General features: G+C 54.3%; 2 protein-coding genes across 2 annotated transcripts in view; both read left to right on the plus strand.

Annotated features, from left to right (window-relative positions):
- The window catches only part of LOC121334171, a 30701-nt gene extending 16238 nt beyond the window's left edge, over positions 1-14463 (plus strand). Inside the window, exons 7-19 of the mRNA XM_041401075.1 lie at positions 108-232; positions 909-928; positions 1339-1459; positions 2560-2660; positions 2779-2882; positions 3903-3975; positions 4578-4652; positions 5369-6130; positions 6491-6727; positions 7569-8415; positions 10593-11130; positions 12177-14190; positions 14321-14463. Of these exons, the coding sequence (XP_041257009.1) occupies positions 108-232; positions 909-928; positions 1339-1459; positions 2560-2660; positions 2779-2882; positions 3903-3975; positions 4578-4652; positions 5369-6130; positions 6491-6727; positions 7569-8415; positions 10593-11130; positions 12177-14190; positions 14321-14463 (5160 nt within the window). The remainder of the gene's footprint in view (positions 1-107; positions 233-908; positions 929-1338; positions 1460-2559; positions 2661-2778; positions 2883-3902; positions 3976-4577; positions 4653-5368; positions 6131-6490; positions 6728-7568; positions 8416-10592; positions 11131-12176; positions 14191-14320) is intronic.
- Positions 14464-14543: 80 nt separating this feature from the next.
- Positions 14544-15883, plus strand: part of LOC121334157 (protein TASOR 2-like) — a 7466-nt gene continuing 6126 nt past the window's right edge. Inside the window, exon 1 of the mRNA XM_041401058.1 lies at positions 14544-15883. Coding sequence (XP_041256992.1) covers positions 14568-15883 — 1316 coding nt within the window. The 5' untranslated portion in view covers positions 14544-14567.

Here is a 15883-nt window from a genome sequence, read left to right on the forward strand (position 1 = left end):
TGAGCAGGGTGAATTCCCATTCCCCATGCATTATCCCCAGTATCCCATGGATTATCCCCCATGGGTTATCCCCAGTCCCCCACGGCTGTCTCCCGTTCTCTCCCCAGTACTACGTGTACGAGGTGAGCGGGGCGGGAGCGGCCGAGCGGCCCCGCCAGGTGTGTCCGTACGTGCTGCTGTCCTGCCAGTACCGCGCGCCCCGGGAGATGCCCGCGCCGGCCCCGCACCGCCCGTAAGGAGCCTGCACGGCCCTTCTCTGTCCCCTCCCATCCCTGGAATCCCTTTTATCCTTTTCCCCATCTAAATTCCTTTTTATTCTTTATCCATCTCTGCAATTCCTTTTTGTTCTTTTCTCATGTCTGAATATTTTTCTTTTCTTCCCTCTTTTCCCATCTCTAAAATTCCTTTTGTCCTTTTTCCATCTCTAGGTATTCCTTTTCTTCCTTTTACAATCTAAATATTTCTTTTTATAATTTTCCCATCTCTGGATCAATTTTCCTTTTTTTCCCTCTTTTCCCATCTCTAATACTCCTTTTCCCATCACTAATGTTCTCTTTATCCTTTTCCCATATCTAAGTATTCCCTTTTATGCTTTTCCCATCTCTAAAATTCCTTTTCTTCCTTCTTTTCCCATCTCTGAATACTCCTTTTATTCCTTTTCCCATACCTAAATATTCCTTTTATTCCTTTTTCCATCTCTAAAATGCTTTTTTTCCATCTCTAAAATTCCCTTTTATGCTTTTCCCATCTCTAATACTCTTTTTATTCCCTCTTTTCCCATCTCTGAATATTTTCCTTTTATTCCGTTTCCCATTTCTAAATATTCCCTTTTATCCTTTCCCTAAAATTCCTTTTATTCCTTTCTCCATCTCTGAATATTTTCTTTTTTTATTGATGTCTCTCTCCAGAGTGGAGCGGAACCACCAAGGTAAGAACTTCTGGGGTTTCTGGGTGTTTGGGTTTGGGGTTTTTGGGTTTGGGGTTGTGATTTTTCGGGTTGGGGTTTTTTGAGCGTGGGGTTTTTGGGGTTGTGGTTTTTTGGGTGTGGGGTGTTTGGGGTTGGGGTTTTCGGGGTTGGCAGTTTTGGATTTGGGTTTGGGGTTTTTTGGGATTGAGTCTGTGGTTTTTGAGGTTGTGGTTTTTGGGGCTGTGGTTGTGGGTTTTAGGTTTGGGGGTTTTTGGGGTTGTGGTTTTTGGGTTTGGGGTTCTGGTTGTGTTTGGGGTTTTGGGGGTTTTTGGGTTTGAGGTTGCGGGGTTTGGATTTTAGCTTTGGGTTTGTGCTTTTTGGCTTTCCCCATGGTCTGTTCTCTCCTCTCCCCTGTCCCGTTCCCTCTGCAGAGCCGCGGTTGCTGTCGGCAGCGCCGTGCCCGTGGCGGGGCCAGCTCTGCATCGGGGGCCGGCGCCTCTGCACCATCGGCCTGAGGAGCCGGCACAGCGCGGGCAGCGTGCCCGCCCAGCTGTGAGCAGGGCTTAGCACAGTGAGCCGGGCTTAGCACAGTGAGCCGGGCTTAGCACAGTGAGCCGGGCTTAGCACAGTGAGCCGGGCTTAGCACAGCGCGGGCAGCGTGCCCGCCCAGCTGTGAGTGGGGCTGGGCTGGGCTTAGGACAGTGAGCCGGGCTTAGCACAGTGAGCAGGGCTTAGCACAGTGAGGAGGGCTTAGCACAGTGAGCCGGGCTTAGCACAGTGAGCCAGGCTTAGCACAGTGCGGGCAGCGTGCCCGCCCAGCTGTGAGTGGGGCTTAGCACAGTGAGCCAGGCTTAGCACAGTGAGCCGGGTTTAGCACAGTGCGGGCAGCGTGCCCGCCCAGCTGTGAGTGTGCCTGGGCTGGGCTTAGCACAGTGAGCCAGGCTTAGCACCCTGAGTCGGGCTTAGCACAGCGCAGGCAGCGTGCCTGCCCAGCTGTGAGTGGGGCTGAGCTGGGCTTAGCACACTGGGTCAGGCTTAGCACAGCGCAGGCAGCGTGCCCTCCCAGCTGTGAGTGGGACTGAGCCAGGCTTAGCACGCTGGGCCTGGGGTGTTACACTGAGCTGGGCTTAGCACACTGAGCCAGGCTTATATACCTGAGCCACACTGAGCTGGGCTTAGCACACTGAGCCTGCTTTCTCAGACTGAACCTTGTTCCTTAACCAAATCCTGGTTTCTCAAACTGAACCTGGTTTCTTAAACTAAGCTTGGTTTTTTAACTTTAACTGGCTTCTCAAGCTAAACCTGGTTTCTCAAGCTAAGCCTGGCTTCTCAAACTAAGCCAGGTTTTGTCTCTTCCTGCCTCAGCCCTTTGCTGCTGGGATGTTGGGACAGTCAGGAATGCGGTGTTGGGTCCCAGCTGGGTGAGGAGATGAAATGCTTTAAAAGAATTCAGTTCTGACACCTGCCACTAAACCAGATTGCTCCAGTCCTGGCTTTAAACACCCCAGGATCTGTGATTTGAGGATTTTCAGGATTTGCACACAGGATCCTGAGCAAGCTGCACCTTTTCCAGAGTTTTTTTTTTTTTTTTTTTCCTCCACAGAACTCCCAGCTCTCCTTAATCCTGAAATTTCTGTGCTTTATCCCTTCAGGCCTCGCAGCCTGGACATCAAACACGTCATGGGATTGTCTGACTTGAAGAAAAAACTGCCAGAAGCTGCATTTGGGAAAAAAAATTACACTAGGAATGAAGGTGGGTGTGAAATATCCCAATTTCCAGTGCTCCCAGCAATTCCACCTCCACCCTGCTGGGACAGAATCCATGGAAAATCACCACCCCAACCCCAAATCTTTTTTTTTTTACCCCCCAGTCTGCTTTCAGGGTGTTTACTCCAGTCTCTACGAGGTGGAAATATCCAATAAGGATCAATCCAGAATGGATCAGCTGGTGGAAAAGCTGAAGGAGAAGGATTTGGTGAGTGTTTTCCTGGGAGGAAAGTGGCCTTTAAATGACATTTTTGGTGTTATTATCCACAATTAATGCAAAATGGAATTAATCACCCTGCTTTAAATGTTATTTTCCTGTTTTGTTGCTCTCATTTATTCTTTCTGTTTCTCACCTGAAGATTAATGCCACAAGCTGGGAATTACTTCTGGAGCTGAGCATTCCCAGGATTCCTTTGGAATTCCTGCCTCTGACCCCTTCTCCTCTCTGCCTTGAGCACCCAGAGGAGGAGCTGCTCTGCTGAATCCTGAATATTTCCCTGGGATTGCCCAGAATTCCCAAAATTCTTGTGTTTTCCTGGAGGAGTGGGCACCAATCCAATCCTGAGTGCATGGAATGGGATCAGGGAACTTCCAGGTTTATCCAGTTCCTGGAAGATTCCTGAAAAAAATGGAAGAAAGATCCAAGTTTGGAAAAGGAGAGGCAATCCAAGGCAGCAAACACAAGGAAAAGCTGATTTTTATCTCTTTATCCCTCTGCTCCTGGAAATCTGGGACACAATTCCAGGACTTTTTTACACTCAGCTAATTTTTTTTTTCCAAAGATTCATTGATGCTGCCAAAATGCAGCTGAGCTCCAGCCAGGTGGTGGCTGGAATTTGGTGTTTTCCAGGATGCTGGAATTTTGTCTTTTCCCAGGGTACTGGAATTTTGTCATTTCCCAGGCTGTTGGAATTTTGTCTTTTCCCAGATTGTTGGAATTTTGTGTTTCCCTGGGATGCTGGAATTCTGTGTTTTCCCAGATTGCTGGAGTTTTCTGTTTTCCAGGATTCTGGAATTTTGTCTTTTCCAGGATGCTGGGAAAACCTTCCCCTTTGGGCTGCAATTCCTGACAGAGATAGATTACTAATCTTCATTAATTCCAGCCAGCTTGATCAGGACTTTTTTTTAAGGAATTTTAGGCCTGAACAAGGAATATTTTGATCCCAGCTGGCACAAGAGGCAGGGAAGGAGCAGAGTTTGATTTTTTTTTTTTCTCTGTTTGTTACAGGCAATCATCAAATATTTACAGGACCAAGGAGTTCTCATCCTGCTCACGTCCTCAGCCTTGGCACGGGAGGATGGTAAGGCCAGGCTGGGCTGGGCTTAGTTCCTGCTGGGTTTTGGAGGCTAAACTGAGCCTGGTTTCTCAAACTGAACCTGTTTTTTTAATCTAAACCTGGTTTCTCAAACTAAACTTGGTTCCTTAACCAAAACTTGGTTTCTCAAACTGAACGTGGTTTCTTAACCAAATCCTGGTTTCTTATTTAAAACCTGTTTTCTCAGTCTAAACCTGGTTTCTCAATCTAAACCTGGTTTCTCAATCTAAACCTGGTTTCTCAATCTAAACCTGGTTTCTCAAACTGAACCTGTTTTTTTAAACTAAACCTGGTTTCTGAACCCAAACCTGGTTTCTCAACAAAAATTAGGTTTCTGAAACGAAACCTGGTTTCTCAGTCTATATGTGGTTTCGAAACCCAAACCTGTTTTCTCAGACTAAGCCTGGTTTCTCAGACTAAGCCTGGTTTCTCAGACTAAGCCTGTTTTCTCAGACTAAACCTGTTTTCTCAGACTAAGCCTGGTTTCTCAGACTAAGCCTGGTTTCTCAGACTAAGCCTGTTTTCTCAGACTAAGCCTGGTTTCTCAGACTAAGCCTGGTTTGTGACCCCAGCCCTGTTTTCTGCAGGCCTGGAGCCCAAGGAGCCCGTCAGCCTGCTGGCCCTGTTCCTGTTCCGCTCCCCCCGGGCGCTGAGCCCCCGAGGTAGGAGCCCCCCGTGCTGCCCCAGGCTCTGCGCTGGGCTGGACTCCTGGCTCAAAGGGCCCAGTGCTCTGCAAAGCTGGAATTTCTGCCCAAAATTGGGGTGTTTGGTGGGATCCACGTGGAGCAGGTTTGGGATGTTTGGTGGGATCCATCCTGAGCAGGTTTGGGATGTTTGGTGGGATCCATCCTGAGCAGGTTTGGGATGTTTGGTGGGATCCATCCTGAGCAGGTTTGGGATGTTTGGTGGGATCCATCCTGAGCAGGTTTGGGATGTTTGGTGGGATCCACGTGGAGCAGGTTTGGGGTGTTTGGTAGGATCCACGTGGAGCAGGTGTTGGATGTTTGGTGGGATCCATGTGGAGCAGGTTTGGGATGTTTGGTGGGATCCATGTGGAGCAGGTTTGGGATGTTTGGTGGGATCCACCTGGAGCAGGTTTGGGGTGTTTGGTGGGATCCACCTGGAGCAGGTTTGGGATGTTTGGTGGGATCCATCCAAAGGATTTGGACTTTTCCCCAGGGCTGAGCTTTTTGCAGGCTGATTTTTGGTGCTTTTTACTTCAATATTTCCTTTTTTCCCTTTTAATTTTCCTTCTCCTTTCCCTTTTCCTTTCCGTTCTTCCCCTTCCCTCCAACGTTTCCCGACACCAGGGAAATGGTTTAGTGAATTCACTCCTTTGCTAACTGGATTAAAAGCCATTTTGGTTTTCCCTTCCCAGTGGAAAAGCAGGAGCCAAAGGAGAGGCAGGGGGGCAGTGCCAGGAGTGCCATCTCCCTAAAAATCGCCTCCGTTTTGCCGGGACTCCGCTACGCCTTACGGAAAGCAGCCGCTTCCTCCTGCAATGCCGCGGGCAGCCCCAGCATCCGGGAGCACCTCCAGGAATATGCAAAACTCCAGGAAAACTCTGAGGGCACCCCTGGGCAGAGCAGTGACATTCCCGTGGCTCCTGTCCCCTCTCCGTGGCAGGACGGGGGTGCTGACCCTTCCCAGAAACTCTCGGAGCGATCCCTGGCCCAGCTGCGCCGTTACCTCTCCGACCCCAGCAGCTTCACCCTGGGAGTCTCAGCAGCTTTGCAGTGTCTCAGTGGGGCTGGCAGGAATCTGGGAGCTGATCCTGGGAATTCCTCCTCCTCCTCAGTGCCCCCAGATCCTGCTCTTCCCACCAGAGCAGCGGGAATAATGCGGGATAAGGGAGAGCTTCCCGCTCCTGCCCCGGAGAGATTCCCTAAAAGTGTCACCTCTCCCACCAAGCCCTGGGGCAGGGAGATCAGGAGGAAATCCAGCAGGATCCTTGGGAAGAGCGTGCCACCCCTCAAGGCACAAACACATCCTGAGGAGAACAACAGCAGGAGCAGGGAGGCAGCCAAGAAAAAAACCAACGTGGCTTCCTCTTGTCCCAAAAAATCAGGATCTACTGGAAATTCCAACGAGCCCATGCTGAAATTGGCCAATTTGCAGTTGCCACATGGAAGGAAAAGAGGTGAGTGCTGGAAAAATGGGGTTGGTTTCCTCCTCCCATCCAGCTGGGATGCTCAGGGCTCACTGGGAACCATCCAGGAACTTTTCCAGGTGCCTGGAGCATCCAAATCTCAGGAATTATCCCAGGGAAGCTACCTGAAATTGGGTGCTTCCAGGTCCCTTCCTTTGCTTCCAGGTCAGATTTTACTTCTCATTATCCTGATTTAATTGGGAATAAATTAATTATATTCCCAGTTAAATCAGGATAATGAGAAGTAAAATCACCAAAACCCCTTCCCCGCCATCCCTCCCTTTTCCCAATGAATTTTTAACCCAAAGAATTCCCAAATTAAAATCAACCCCTCCTTTTCCCCTGTCCCAGGTGCAGAGGTCCTGGCTGCAGAAATTGTCCACAAACCCCAGTGTGAAAGTGCTGAGAAGGAAAGCTCAGCTCCCAATGGTCCTGGCGTGGAGGCAAAGAGGCCAAAAACTGTGGAAAACCTGGACTCAAAGAAGGTTCCTGTCACTGAGAGTGGCACAAAGCCAGGGAAAAGCAAAATGCAGAAAAACGTGGAAAACAAAGCATCAAAACCTCCAGAGAAGCAGCAGGAATGGAGTGGTGAGAAAAAATTCCCTTGGGAAAAAATTCCTTTAAAAGCTGAGCCATCCAATGGCAGGGATGAAACAAATGGCTTTGGGTTGAAACAGGGAAAGTGTCAAATATTGGGGAGAAATTCTGGGATGGAGTTCCCAGAGAATCCTCCTGAATCCCTGAAGTGTCCAAGGCCACTGGGATGAGCCATGGGGTTGGACTGGGATGATCTCTAAATTCCCTTCCAGCATTCCATGATCCAGCATTCCCTTGTTGCCTTTAGAGCACCCACAGTGCATCCAGCTTCTCCCACGGGATGGCTCCTGCCAAACCCAAAAAAATCCCAAAGAAAGCCAGTTTGGCTGTAAAAAACCCCCCAGTTTTGTGTCTCATTTGATAATGGGATGAGCACTGGGGTTGGAATGGTGTGATCCCTAAATTCCCTTCCAGCATTCCATGATCCAACATTCCCTCACTGCCTTTGGAGCACCCAGAGTGCATCCAGCTTCTCCCATGGGATGGCTCCTGCCAAACCCCAGAAAATCACAGAAATCCCAAAAAAAGCCAGTTTGGCTGTAAAAAAAAACCCCCACTTTTGTGTCTCACACGCTAATGGGATGAGGCATGGGGTTTGAATGGGATGATCCTTGAATTCCCTTCCAGCATTCCATGATCCCACATTCCCTCACTGCCTTTGGAGCACCCAGAGTGCATCCAGCTTCTCCCATGGGATGGCTCCTGCCAAACCCAAAAAAATCCCAAAAAAAGCCAGTTTGGCTGTAAAAAACCCCAGTCCAAAAATGGATTTTTTCCCTTTTTAAATTGATTTTTCCCTTTCTAAATGGATTTTTTCCCTGTTTCCCCCCAGAGTGGAAGGAGCTGCTGTCGGAGCTCCCCAGCGAAGCCTCATCCCAACCCCCCGGAGCAGAAATCTCAAGGAATGTTCATCCCATGGCAATTCCCAGCGTTGCCTTTGCCCTGCCAGGGGACAACAGTGACTCCCACGCCCTGAACCTGCTGGCTGACCTGGCCCTGGGCTCTTGCATTCCTGCCTTTATTCCCAAGGATTCTGGGAATTCCTGGGAGATTCCCAAGGAATCTGGGGATTCCTGGGAGCAGCAGAGCCCGTCCGACCCCAAATCCCTGCGCGTGGATTCCGACCACAAATACCACAGGGCGGACAAGCAGGGCAAAAAATGCACCTCCAACAAAGTGTCACTTCCTGAAGAAACAGATTCCAGCCAGCTGGCCTCTCCTCCCAGGGAAAAACCCTCTGGAATTTTCAGCAGGAGCAGCGGGATTCCCATCCCCGCCGTATTCCAGGTGCTCCCTCCCCGCCAAGCTCCGCAAGCCTGCGATGCGAACAAGCACTCCATCATCTCAGCCGAGCACTCCTACGCCTCCCCCATGCCCGACGATCCCAAAGCATCCCCAGATCCCAAAGGGAATCCCAGTGCTGCCCCCAGGAACCCTCCAGGAGCTCCCTTGGTCGGGAAGGTGCTGCCCTTCCGGCACCAGCAGAGCAGCGCCGCCAAGCCCGCCCGGAGCCTGAGCTCTCCCAGGAAAAAGGAGGATTTCTCCAAGAGCCACACGGTGAATCTCTGTGGGAATTCCATGAAGGTCACGTGCCGTTGGGAAGAGGAATATCTCTTCCACCTGGACAGCAGGTACACCAATGATTCCCTGGAGAAAACTGTCATCCGTGCCCTGCATGGGTAAGTCGGCCTGGGGATGGCTGGAGGAGTTTGGGAATGGGGTTTGTGTGCTTTTAACCCTTTGGTTTCCATAATTGTGGGGTTTGTTCCCTGCGTTGGTGTGGTTTGGGTTTAGGGGGTGGTGCTGAGGGGCAAAGTGGATGTGACCCAGCCTCGTGTGCTGGACCCAAAATTCCACCCCATCCTGTGGTGATCCACGGTGTGGGCAGCAGGAAAAGGGGGAATTGGGGAATTCTGGCCTTCCCAGGTGAGACAAACCCAAAAAAATCCCAAAAAAAGCCAGTTTGGCTGTAAAAAAAAAACAACCCACTTTTGTGTCTCACACGCTAATGGGATGAGGCATGGGGTTTGAATGGGATGGTCCTTGAATTCCCTTCCAGCATTCCATGATCCAACATTCCCTCACTGCCTTTGGAGCACCCAGAGTGCATCCAGCTTCTCCCATGGGATGGCTCCTGCCAAACCCAAAAAAATCCCAAAAAAAGCCAGTTTGGCTGTAAAAAACCCCAGTCCAAAAATGGATTTTTTCCCTTTTTAAATTGATTTTTCCCTTTCTAAATGGATTTTTTCCCTGTTTCCCCCCAGAGTGGAAGGAGCTGCTGTCGGAGCTCCCCAGCGAAGCCTCATCCCAACCCCCCGGAGCAGAAATCTCAAGGAATGTTCATCCCATGGCAATTCCCAGCGTTGCCTTTGCCCTGCCAGGGGACAACAGTGACTCCCACGCCCTGAACCTGCTGGCTGACCTGGCCCTGGGCTCTTGCATTCCTGCCTTTATTCCCAAGGATTCTGGGAATTCCTGGGAGATTCCCAAGGAATCTGGGGATTCCTGGGAGCAGCAGAGCCCGTCCGACCCCAAATCCCTGCGCGTGGATTCCGACCACAAATACCACAGGGCGGACAAGCAGGGCAAAAAATGCACCTCCAACAAAGTGTCACTTCCTGAAGAAACAGATTCCAGCCAGCTGGCCTCTCCTCCCAGGGAAAAACCCTCTGGAATTTTCAGCAGGAGCAGCGGGATTCCCATCCCCGCCGTATTCCAGGTGCTCCCTCCCCGCCAAGCTCCGCAAGCCTGCGATGCGAACAAGCACTCCATCATCTCAGCCGAGCACTCCTACGCCTCCCCCATGCCCGACGATCCCAAAGCATCCCCAGATCCCAAAGGGAATCCCAGTGCTGCCCCCAGGAACCCTCCAGGAGCTCCCTTGGTCGGGAAGGTGCTGCCCTTCCGGCACCAGCAGAGCAGCGCCGCCAAGCCCGCCCGGAGCCTGAGCTCTCCCAGGAAAAAGGAGGATTTCTCCAAGAGCCACACGGTGAATCTCTGTGGGAATTCCATGAAGGTCACGTGCCGTTGGGAAGAGGAATATCTCTTCCACCTGGACAGCAGGTACACCAATGATTCCCTGGAGAAAACTGTCATCCGTGCCCTGCATGGGTAAGTCGGCCTGGGGATGGCTGGAGGAGTTTGGGAATGGGGTTTGTGTGCTTTTAACCCTTTGGTTTCCATAATTGTGGGGTTTGTTCCCTGCGTTGGTGTGGTTTGGGTTTAGGGGGTGGTGCTGAGGGGCAAAGTGGATGTGACCCAGCCTCGTGTGCTGGACCCAAAATTCCACCCCATCCTGTGGTGATCCACGGTGTGGGCAGCAGGAAAAGGGGGAATTGGGGAATTCTGGCCTTCCCAGGTGAGACCCCACCTGCAGAGCTGCAATTCCCCTGGCTCTGCAGTTGGAATTGGTACCTAAAACCACGAGGCCAAGTCCTCCATCCCTCCTTCGGAGCTCAGATTTCCTCTATTTTTATTTTTTCCTAAAGAAAACTGGAATCTGCTTCAAGCACTGTGTGCCCCTCTGCCTTGGGGCTGAGCCCTGAAGGGAGCCAGGGATGAACTCCAGGAATGAATTTTAGGGATTAATTTCAGGAGTGAACTCCAAGGATGAATTCTCAGGGATGAACTTCAGGGATGAATTTCAGGGATTGACTCCAGGGGTGAATTCTCAGGGATGAATTTCAGGAATGAACTCCAGTGGTGAACTCCAGGCTCTCAGGGATGAACTCCAGGGATGAACTCCAGTGGTGAACTCCAGGGATGAGCTCTCAGGGATGAACTCCAGGGATGAATTCCCTGGAGCTGAACGGGCGAGGATGAGGATGGTCCAGACTCTCTTTTCTTCCCTTCCCAGGCCCTGGGATCCCGATCTTCCCGACGATGTGGAAGGGATGAAGCTGATCCTGCACATGTGGGTGGCTCTGTTCTACAGGAAGCCCAGCAAGCTCCTGAGCAGCTCCAGGAAGGTGGTGGAGCACAGCAATCCCAGGAAATTCGTCTCCATCAACAGCTCCGGTGGCTTCCTGGAGCTCAGCGACGACAGCCAGGACTGCTTTGGCTTTGAGACGTGTCCTGCAGACTCCGGCTCGGATCCTGACCAGACTCCCAGCAGCTCCCTGGATCCCAGCACCCCTTCCCAGGGCGCTTCCCAGCCCGAGAAGAGCCCAGCGGATTCCCAGACGGACGCGGACGGAGCTGCTGGAGCTGTGGACAGCACGGTGTCCTCCTCCTCTGGGGAGCTGCCCTGCGGGGAGGAGGAGGAGCCTTCCTCCACCAGCTGTCCCGAGAGCCTTTCCCTGCAGGATCATTCCAGGGAAAAGCTGGATGTGGCAGGCGGGGAGCCGGAGGGCGTTCCCGAGGAGAGCGCGCGCGACGTCTCGAGCGTCACCGCGGTGAGTGCGGCCTTGGGGGGCTCCAAGGAACATTTTCCTCCTGAAAGAGCAGGATTTTCCTCCTAAAAGAGCAGGATTTTCCTCTGAAAAGAGTAGGATTTCCTCCTAGAAGAGCAGGATTTTGCTCTTAGGGGAGGAGGATTTTCATCTCTTAAGAGCTGGAATTTCTTCCTGGAGGAGCAGGAGTTTCCTCTTAAAAGAGCAGAATTCTTCTCTTAGGGGAGCAGGATTTTACTCTTAGAGGAGCAGGATTTTCCTCTTAAAAGAGCAGGATTTTCCTCCTGAAAGAGCAGGATTTTTCTCCTAAAAGAGCAGGATGTTCCTTTTAAAGGAGCAGGATTTTCCTCTTAAAAGAGAAGGATTTTCCTCTTAGAGGAGCAGAATTTTTCCTGTAGGAGCAGGATTTTCCTCTTAGAAGACAAGGATTTTCCTCTTAGAGCAGCAGGATTTTCCAGAAGAATGGAGCAGCTGTGCTTGTGGGGTATCCAGGGAAGCAGGGATGCTCACCAAAAGGGAGGAATCCCAGTTTAAAGTAATTAAAGTGTCGAGCTCAGCGCCTGTTCCTGATTTAAATTCCGAGTTTGTGTGTCCTCAGCTGAGCCCCCAGCATCCCAGAGCAGAATCCCAAATCCAGCACAGCCATTCCCACGTGGGTTTGGAAAGCTGGGATTTGTTGGCTCAGGAGATTTTCCCCCACACGTGTGCCAGTGCAGTGCTTTGCATCATTCCCCTCATCCCTCCAGTGAAATCCATGAAAATTCCATTCTGGATAAAGCTTGAAATTAATTTTTACATTTTCTCCAGTCTGCACGTGGTCAGGAGTGGAGGTTCTTGGGGTAAACATAAAACACAGGGCTCTGCTGAGATGTTTCCCAACTGAATTCTCAAATTAAAGTAATTCCTTTAAAACTTGAACAGAGGAGCAGCTTCCGTAGGGCTGGAACTGTTTTGCGTGAAGGAAAAAATATTCCAGTGGTTTTTTTTTTTTTCCTGCATTTTCCTATGAGGAATGTTTTCTTCTTGTTAACCTGTGGATTGTGTTCCAGGAGGAGGCAGCCAAGGAGGACCTGCTGGATGCCAGGATCACCCCCAGCCCTCCCCAGGAGCTCGGCTGTCCCAGCAAATCCCCGGATGCGCCGGGCATGGAAAACCCCGGGAGCCAAGCCCCAAACTCCAGCACAGCTCCATGGACAGACCCCCCCTGTGCACCTCAGGAAAACGGGGAGCAGCAGCAGGAAAACCAGCAGGGAGCAGGCTCAGGGAGTGGCCCCGGCCCTCCCGAGGATGAGGAGGGAATTGGAGCCTCTGGGCATTCCCTGGAAGTTGAGGATGGCGCTGATCCGCAGCCTGCCTGTGATTCCGTGCCCTTGGAAGCAACTCCTGGAAATGCAGAGCCTGGGGGGGCCACTGAGGAAGGGGAGGAATGCCAGGAGCCCTCGGAGCACTCGGAAAAAGAGGAGAGGGAGGTGGAGGAGGAGAAGAAGGAGAACGAGGAGTTGGAGGATGAAAGCTCCTTCATGGGCCCCGTGGGTTTGGTGCTGTCCGAGAGCAGCGATGCCGAGATGGAATGCGAGCACGGTGACAGGAATCCAGGGAATTCGGCGTCTCCAGAGCAGTTTGGTGTTCCTGAAGAGGCTCCCCTGCCCAGCCCCACCTCCCTGGCACCCTCCTGCCCCGACAGATCCTCCCCAGCGCCCTCAGATGGGGCCGGGACTGACCCTGGAGGCTTTCCTGAGGAGATGTCACCAAACCAGGAGGAGCTCCCGGATCCCTGGGACGCTCCGGGCACGCCGGAGTCGGAGACAGACGGGATTGGAGTGGCCAGTCCGGCCGAGGTGGGGTCACCCCACAGTGACAGCGGGGAGCTGCCAGTCCCCCCAGAGCTCAGCCCTGTCCGTGGGGCACAGCCCGACAGCGTTACAGACAGCCCGGGACCTGCCAGAGACACACTGGGAAACGGCTCCGGGCACAAAAACCAGGATCAGGCTCCGTCTGGGGAACACTGGGAGCCTGCTGGGAGCACGGGGTCCCCCTGCAGACAGGGAGTGAGCCTGGCCCTGTCCCCCGACTCCAGCTCCGTCTGCCTGACCTCTCCCGACGGCTCCGTGGATCCGTGGGCTGCTCCGGAGGATCAGCCCGTGGAGAGCGTCCAGTCCCCGTCCCAGAGCGACCTGGGACGGAGCAGCTGCTTCTCCCAGCTGGGTGGGGATGACATCGATCCCGACCCAAATTCCCTGGATGCTGAGGAGTCAAACCAAGGCAGGAATGGGATTTTGGTGGAGGAACAGCAGGGGAGCCCCTCTGCCAATGACACGGAGGAGCTGGATGATCCCATGGGAGCGGGAGATGGCCGGGACTCCCCCTTTGAGTACACAGACAGAGGAGATGACTGCAGAGCTGAGGAGAGCGAGGATGTGTTCCCTGGGACAGAGAATTCCCCTGGGAATGACACCACGAACGTGGAGATGGCGGAGATGCCTCTCCACCATCACCTCCTGGAATCAGAGCCCTCCTCCTCCATCAGGGAGGGCATCTCAGCCATACAGGAGCTCCCCAGGCAGCAGCAGAGCTTCCCAAACCTCCACGGGGACTCAGCTCCTGCTTCTCCTGGCGCCGGAGACTCCAACCCCGGCATTCCCGCCGTGCCGGGCCGGCGGGAGTCGGTGCTGTGCCGCCTCTGGAAGCCGTGCCGGGAAGGAGGAGCCACGCAGGTGAGCGTGGCTGCCTGGAGCCTGGATGGCTCCTTCCATCCCAGCTGTTCCCAAGAGCTGCTGGAGTCCCCAGCTCCCTGCTCCCCCATGGATGCGCCAGCGGAGCCGGGATCTGTTCCTCCTTCTCCGCGCGATCCGTGGGACGATCCGGAGCCTGCGGAGCCGGGCTCGCCGCTCCCTGAGACGCTCCCCGGGATGCTCCCTGACTCTCCAGACAGTGCCTGGTGGGCCGGGAGCCATGGCAGCCCCGGGAGGAGCCCCAGGAGCCATGGCAGCCCCGGGAGGAGCCCCAGGAGCTGTGGCAGCCCCGGGAGGAGCCCCAGGAGCTGTGGCAGCCCCGGGATCCATGGCAGCCCTGGGAGGAGCCCCAGGAGCCATGGCAGCCCCGGGAGGAGCCCCAGGAGCTGTGGCAGCCCCGGGATCCGTGGCAGCCCTGGGAGCAGCCCCAGGAGCCATGGCAGCCCTGGCTGCCGTGGCAGCCCCAGGTGCAGTGGTAGCCCCAGAAGCTATGGTAGCCATGGTAGCCCCAGGAGTGATGGTAGTCCTAGGAGCCATGGCAGCCCCAGGAGCCATGGTAGCCCCAGGAGCCATGGCAGCCCAGGGAGCCATGGTATCCCCATGAGCAGGTGCAGTCCCAGGAGCTGTGGCAGCCCCAGGAGCTGGGGCAGCCCCAGGAGCTGTGGCAGCCCCAGGAGCCATGGCAGCCCGAGGAGCCATGGTATCCCCATGAGCAGTGGTAGCCCTAGGAGCCATGGCAGCCCCAGGAGCCATGGCAGCCCCAGGAGCTGTGGCAGCCCCAGGAGCCATGGCAGCCCCAGGAGCTGTGGCAGCCCCAGGAGCTGTGGCAGCCCCAGAAGCCAAGGCAGCCCCATGAATGGTGGCAGCCCCAGAAGCCATGGCAGCCCCAGGAGCCATGGCAGCCCCAGGAGCTATGGTAGCCGTGGTAGCCCCCGGAGCCAGGCAGGGGATGCCGGAGGGAGCCCCAGGGAGGAGCCCTTCCTGCCAGAGGACCTGGAAGGAGGCAGCATTCCCAGTCCTGCACCTTTCCCAGCCTGGGAGTGTCCCCTGTGCGAGCCCTGGGATGTGTGTGAGCACATCCCCGATCCCGACAGTGCCGGCGCCGAGGTGGGACGGGGAGAAATTCCAGCTTCTCCCATCCCGTGGGACGAGCCCAGGGAACTCTCTGGAGAGCGTCTGGAGTTCAGTGATGCTGAGGATATTTCGGATCTGCTCTCAAGGGAAGAGCAGCTCCCAAGCCAAGACACACGTGAGGGCTTGGCCTTTGAAGAGCCACTGGAGAATTCCTTTGGTGACTCAGACCAGGAATATTTTGAGGGGAATTCTCGCTCCCCTCTTCCAAGCAGGAGTTCCTGCATCATGAGATCCACGGATGCTGCAGGAGCAAGGACTACCTGGGACAGCTCCTCCAGGAGCTCCGTGCACACAGAGGAGCGTGGGGAGGCCTGGGACTGGGACACCCCCAGGGATTACGGGAACTTTGTGGTCACCAGGCAGTGCCAGGAGAGGATGGAACATTTCCAGCTTCCCAGGAGGCGCAGCCGCCGTGCCCGGGAGTCTCACCTGGCCCGCTCCCTGATGGGAACCTGGAGGGGCTTTGAGGAAATCACCCAGAACACTTTGGACATGGAGTGTCTCCGCTTCCATTATAAGCTAAAAGAAATCCTAAGGAACGGCAAACCCCCCTTTTCTACCTCCAAAAGCATCTTCCCAACGAACTTTCCTCCCCGCCACGCCCCCATCCCGCTGTCCCCGCGCAGCAGGAGCCCCTTGCGGGTGACAATTCCCACCTCGGGCGCGTGGCCGGACGGGCTCCGCTCCCACAGGGACGCTTGGGCCAGCAGGAGAGGCCGATGCCGGGCCGGGAGCCGGCACGCCGGGGCTGCCTTGCGCCTGGGCAGGCTGCGGTACGAGCACGCCCCGCCGGAGCCGCGCGGGGACGTGGCCGGCATCCTGGACGAGTTCTCCGAGTTCCAGAGGGTGCTGCGGGCCGGGGCCGAGCCCGGCGGCGCGGCCCCGGCGCG

The sequence above is a fragment of the Onychostruthus taczanowskii genome, unplaced genomic scaffold (assembly GCF_017590055.1).
Source record: "Onychostruthus taczanowskii isolate IOZ18803 unplaced genomic scaffold, ASM1759005v1 scaffold184, whole genome shotgun sequence".
Lineage (NCBI taxonomy): Eukaryota > Metazoa > Chordata > Aves > Passeriformes > Passeridae > Onychostruthus > Onychostruthus taczanowskii.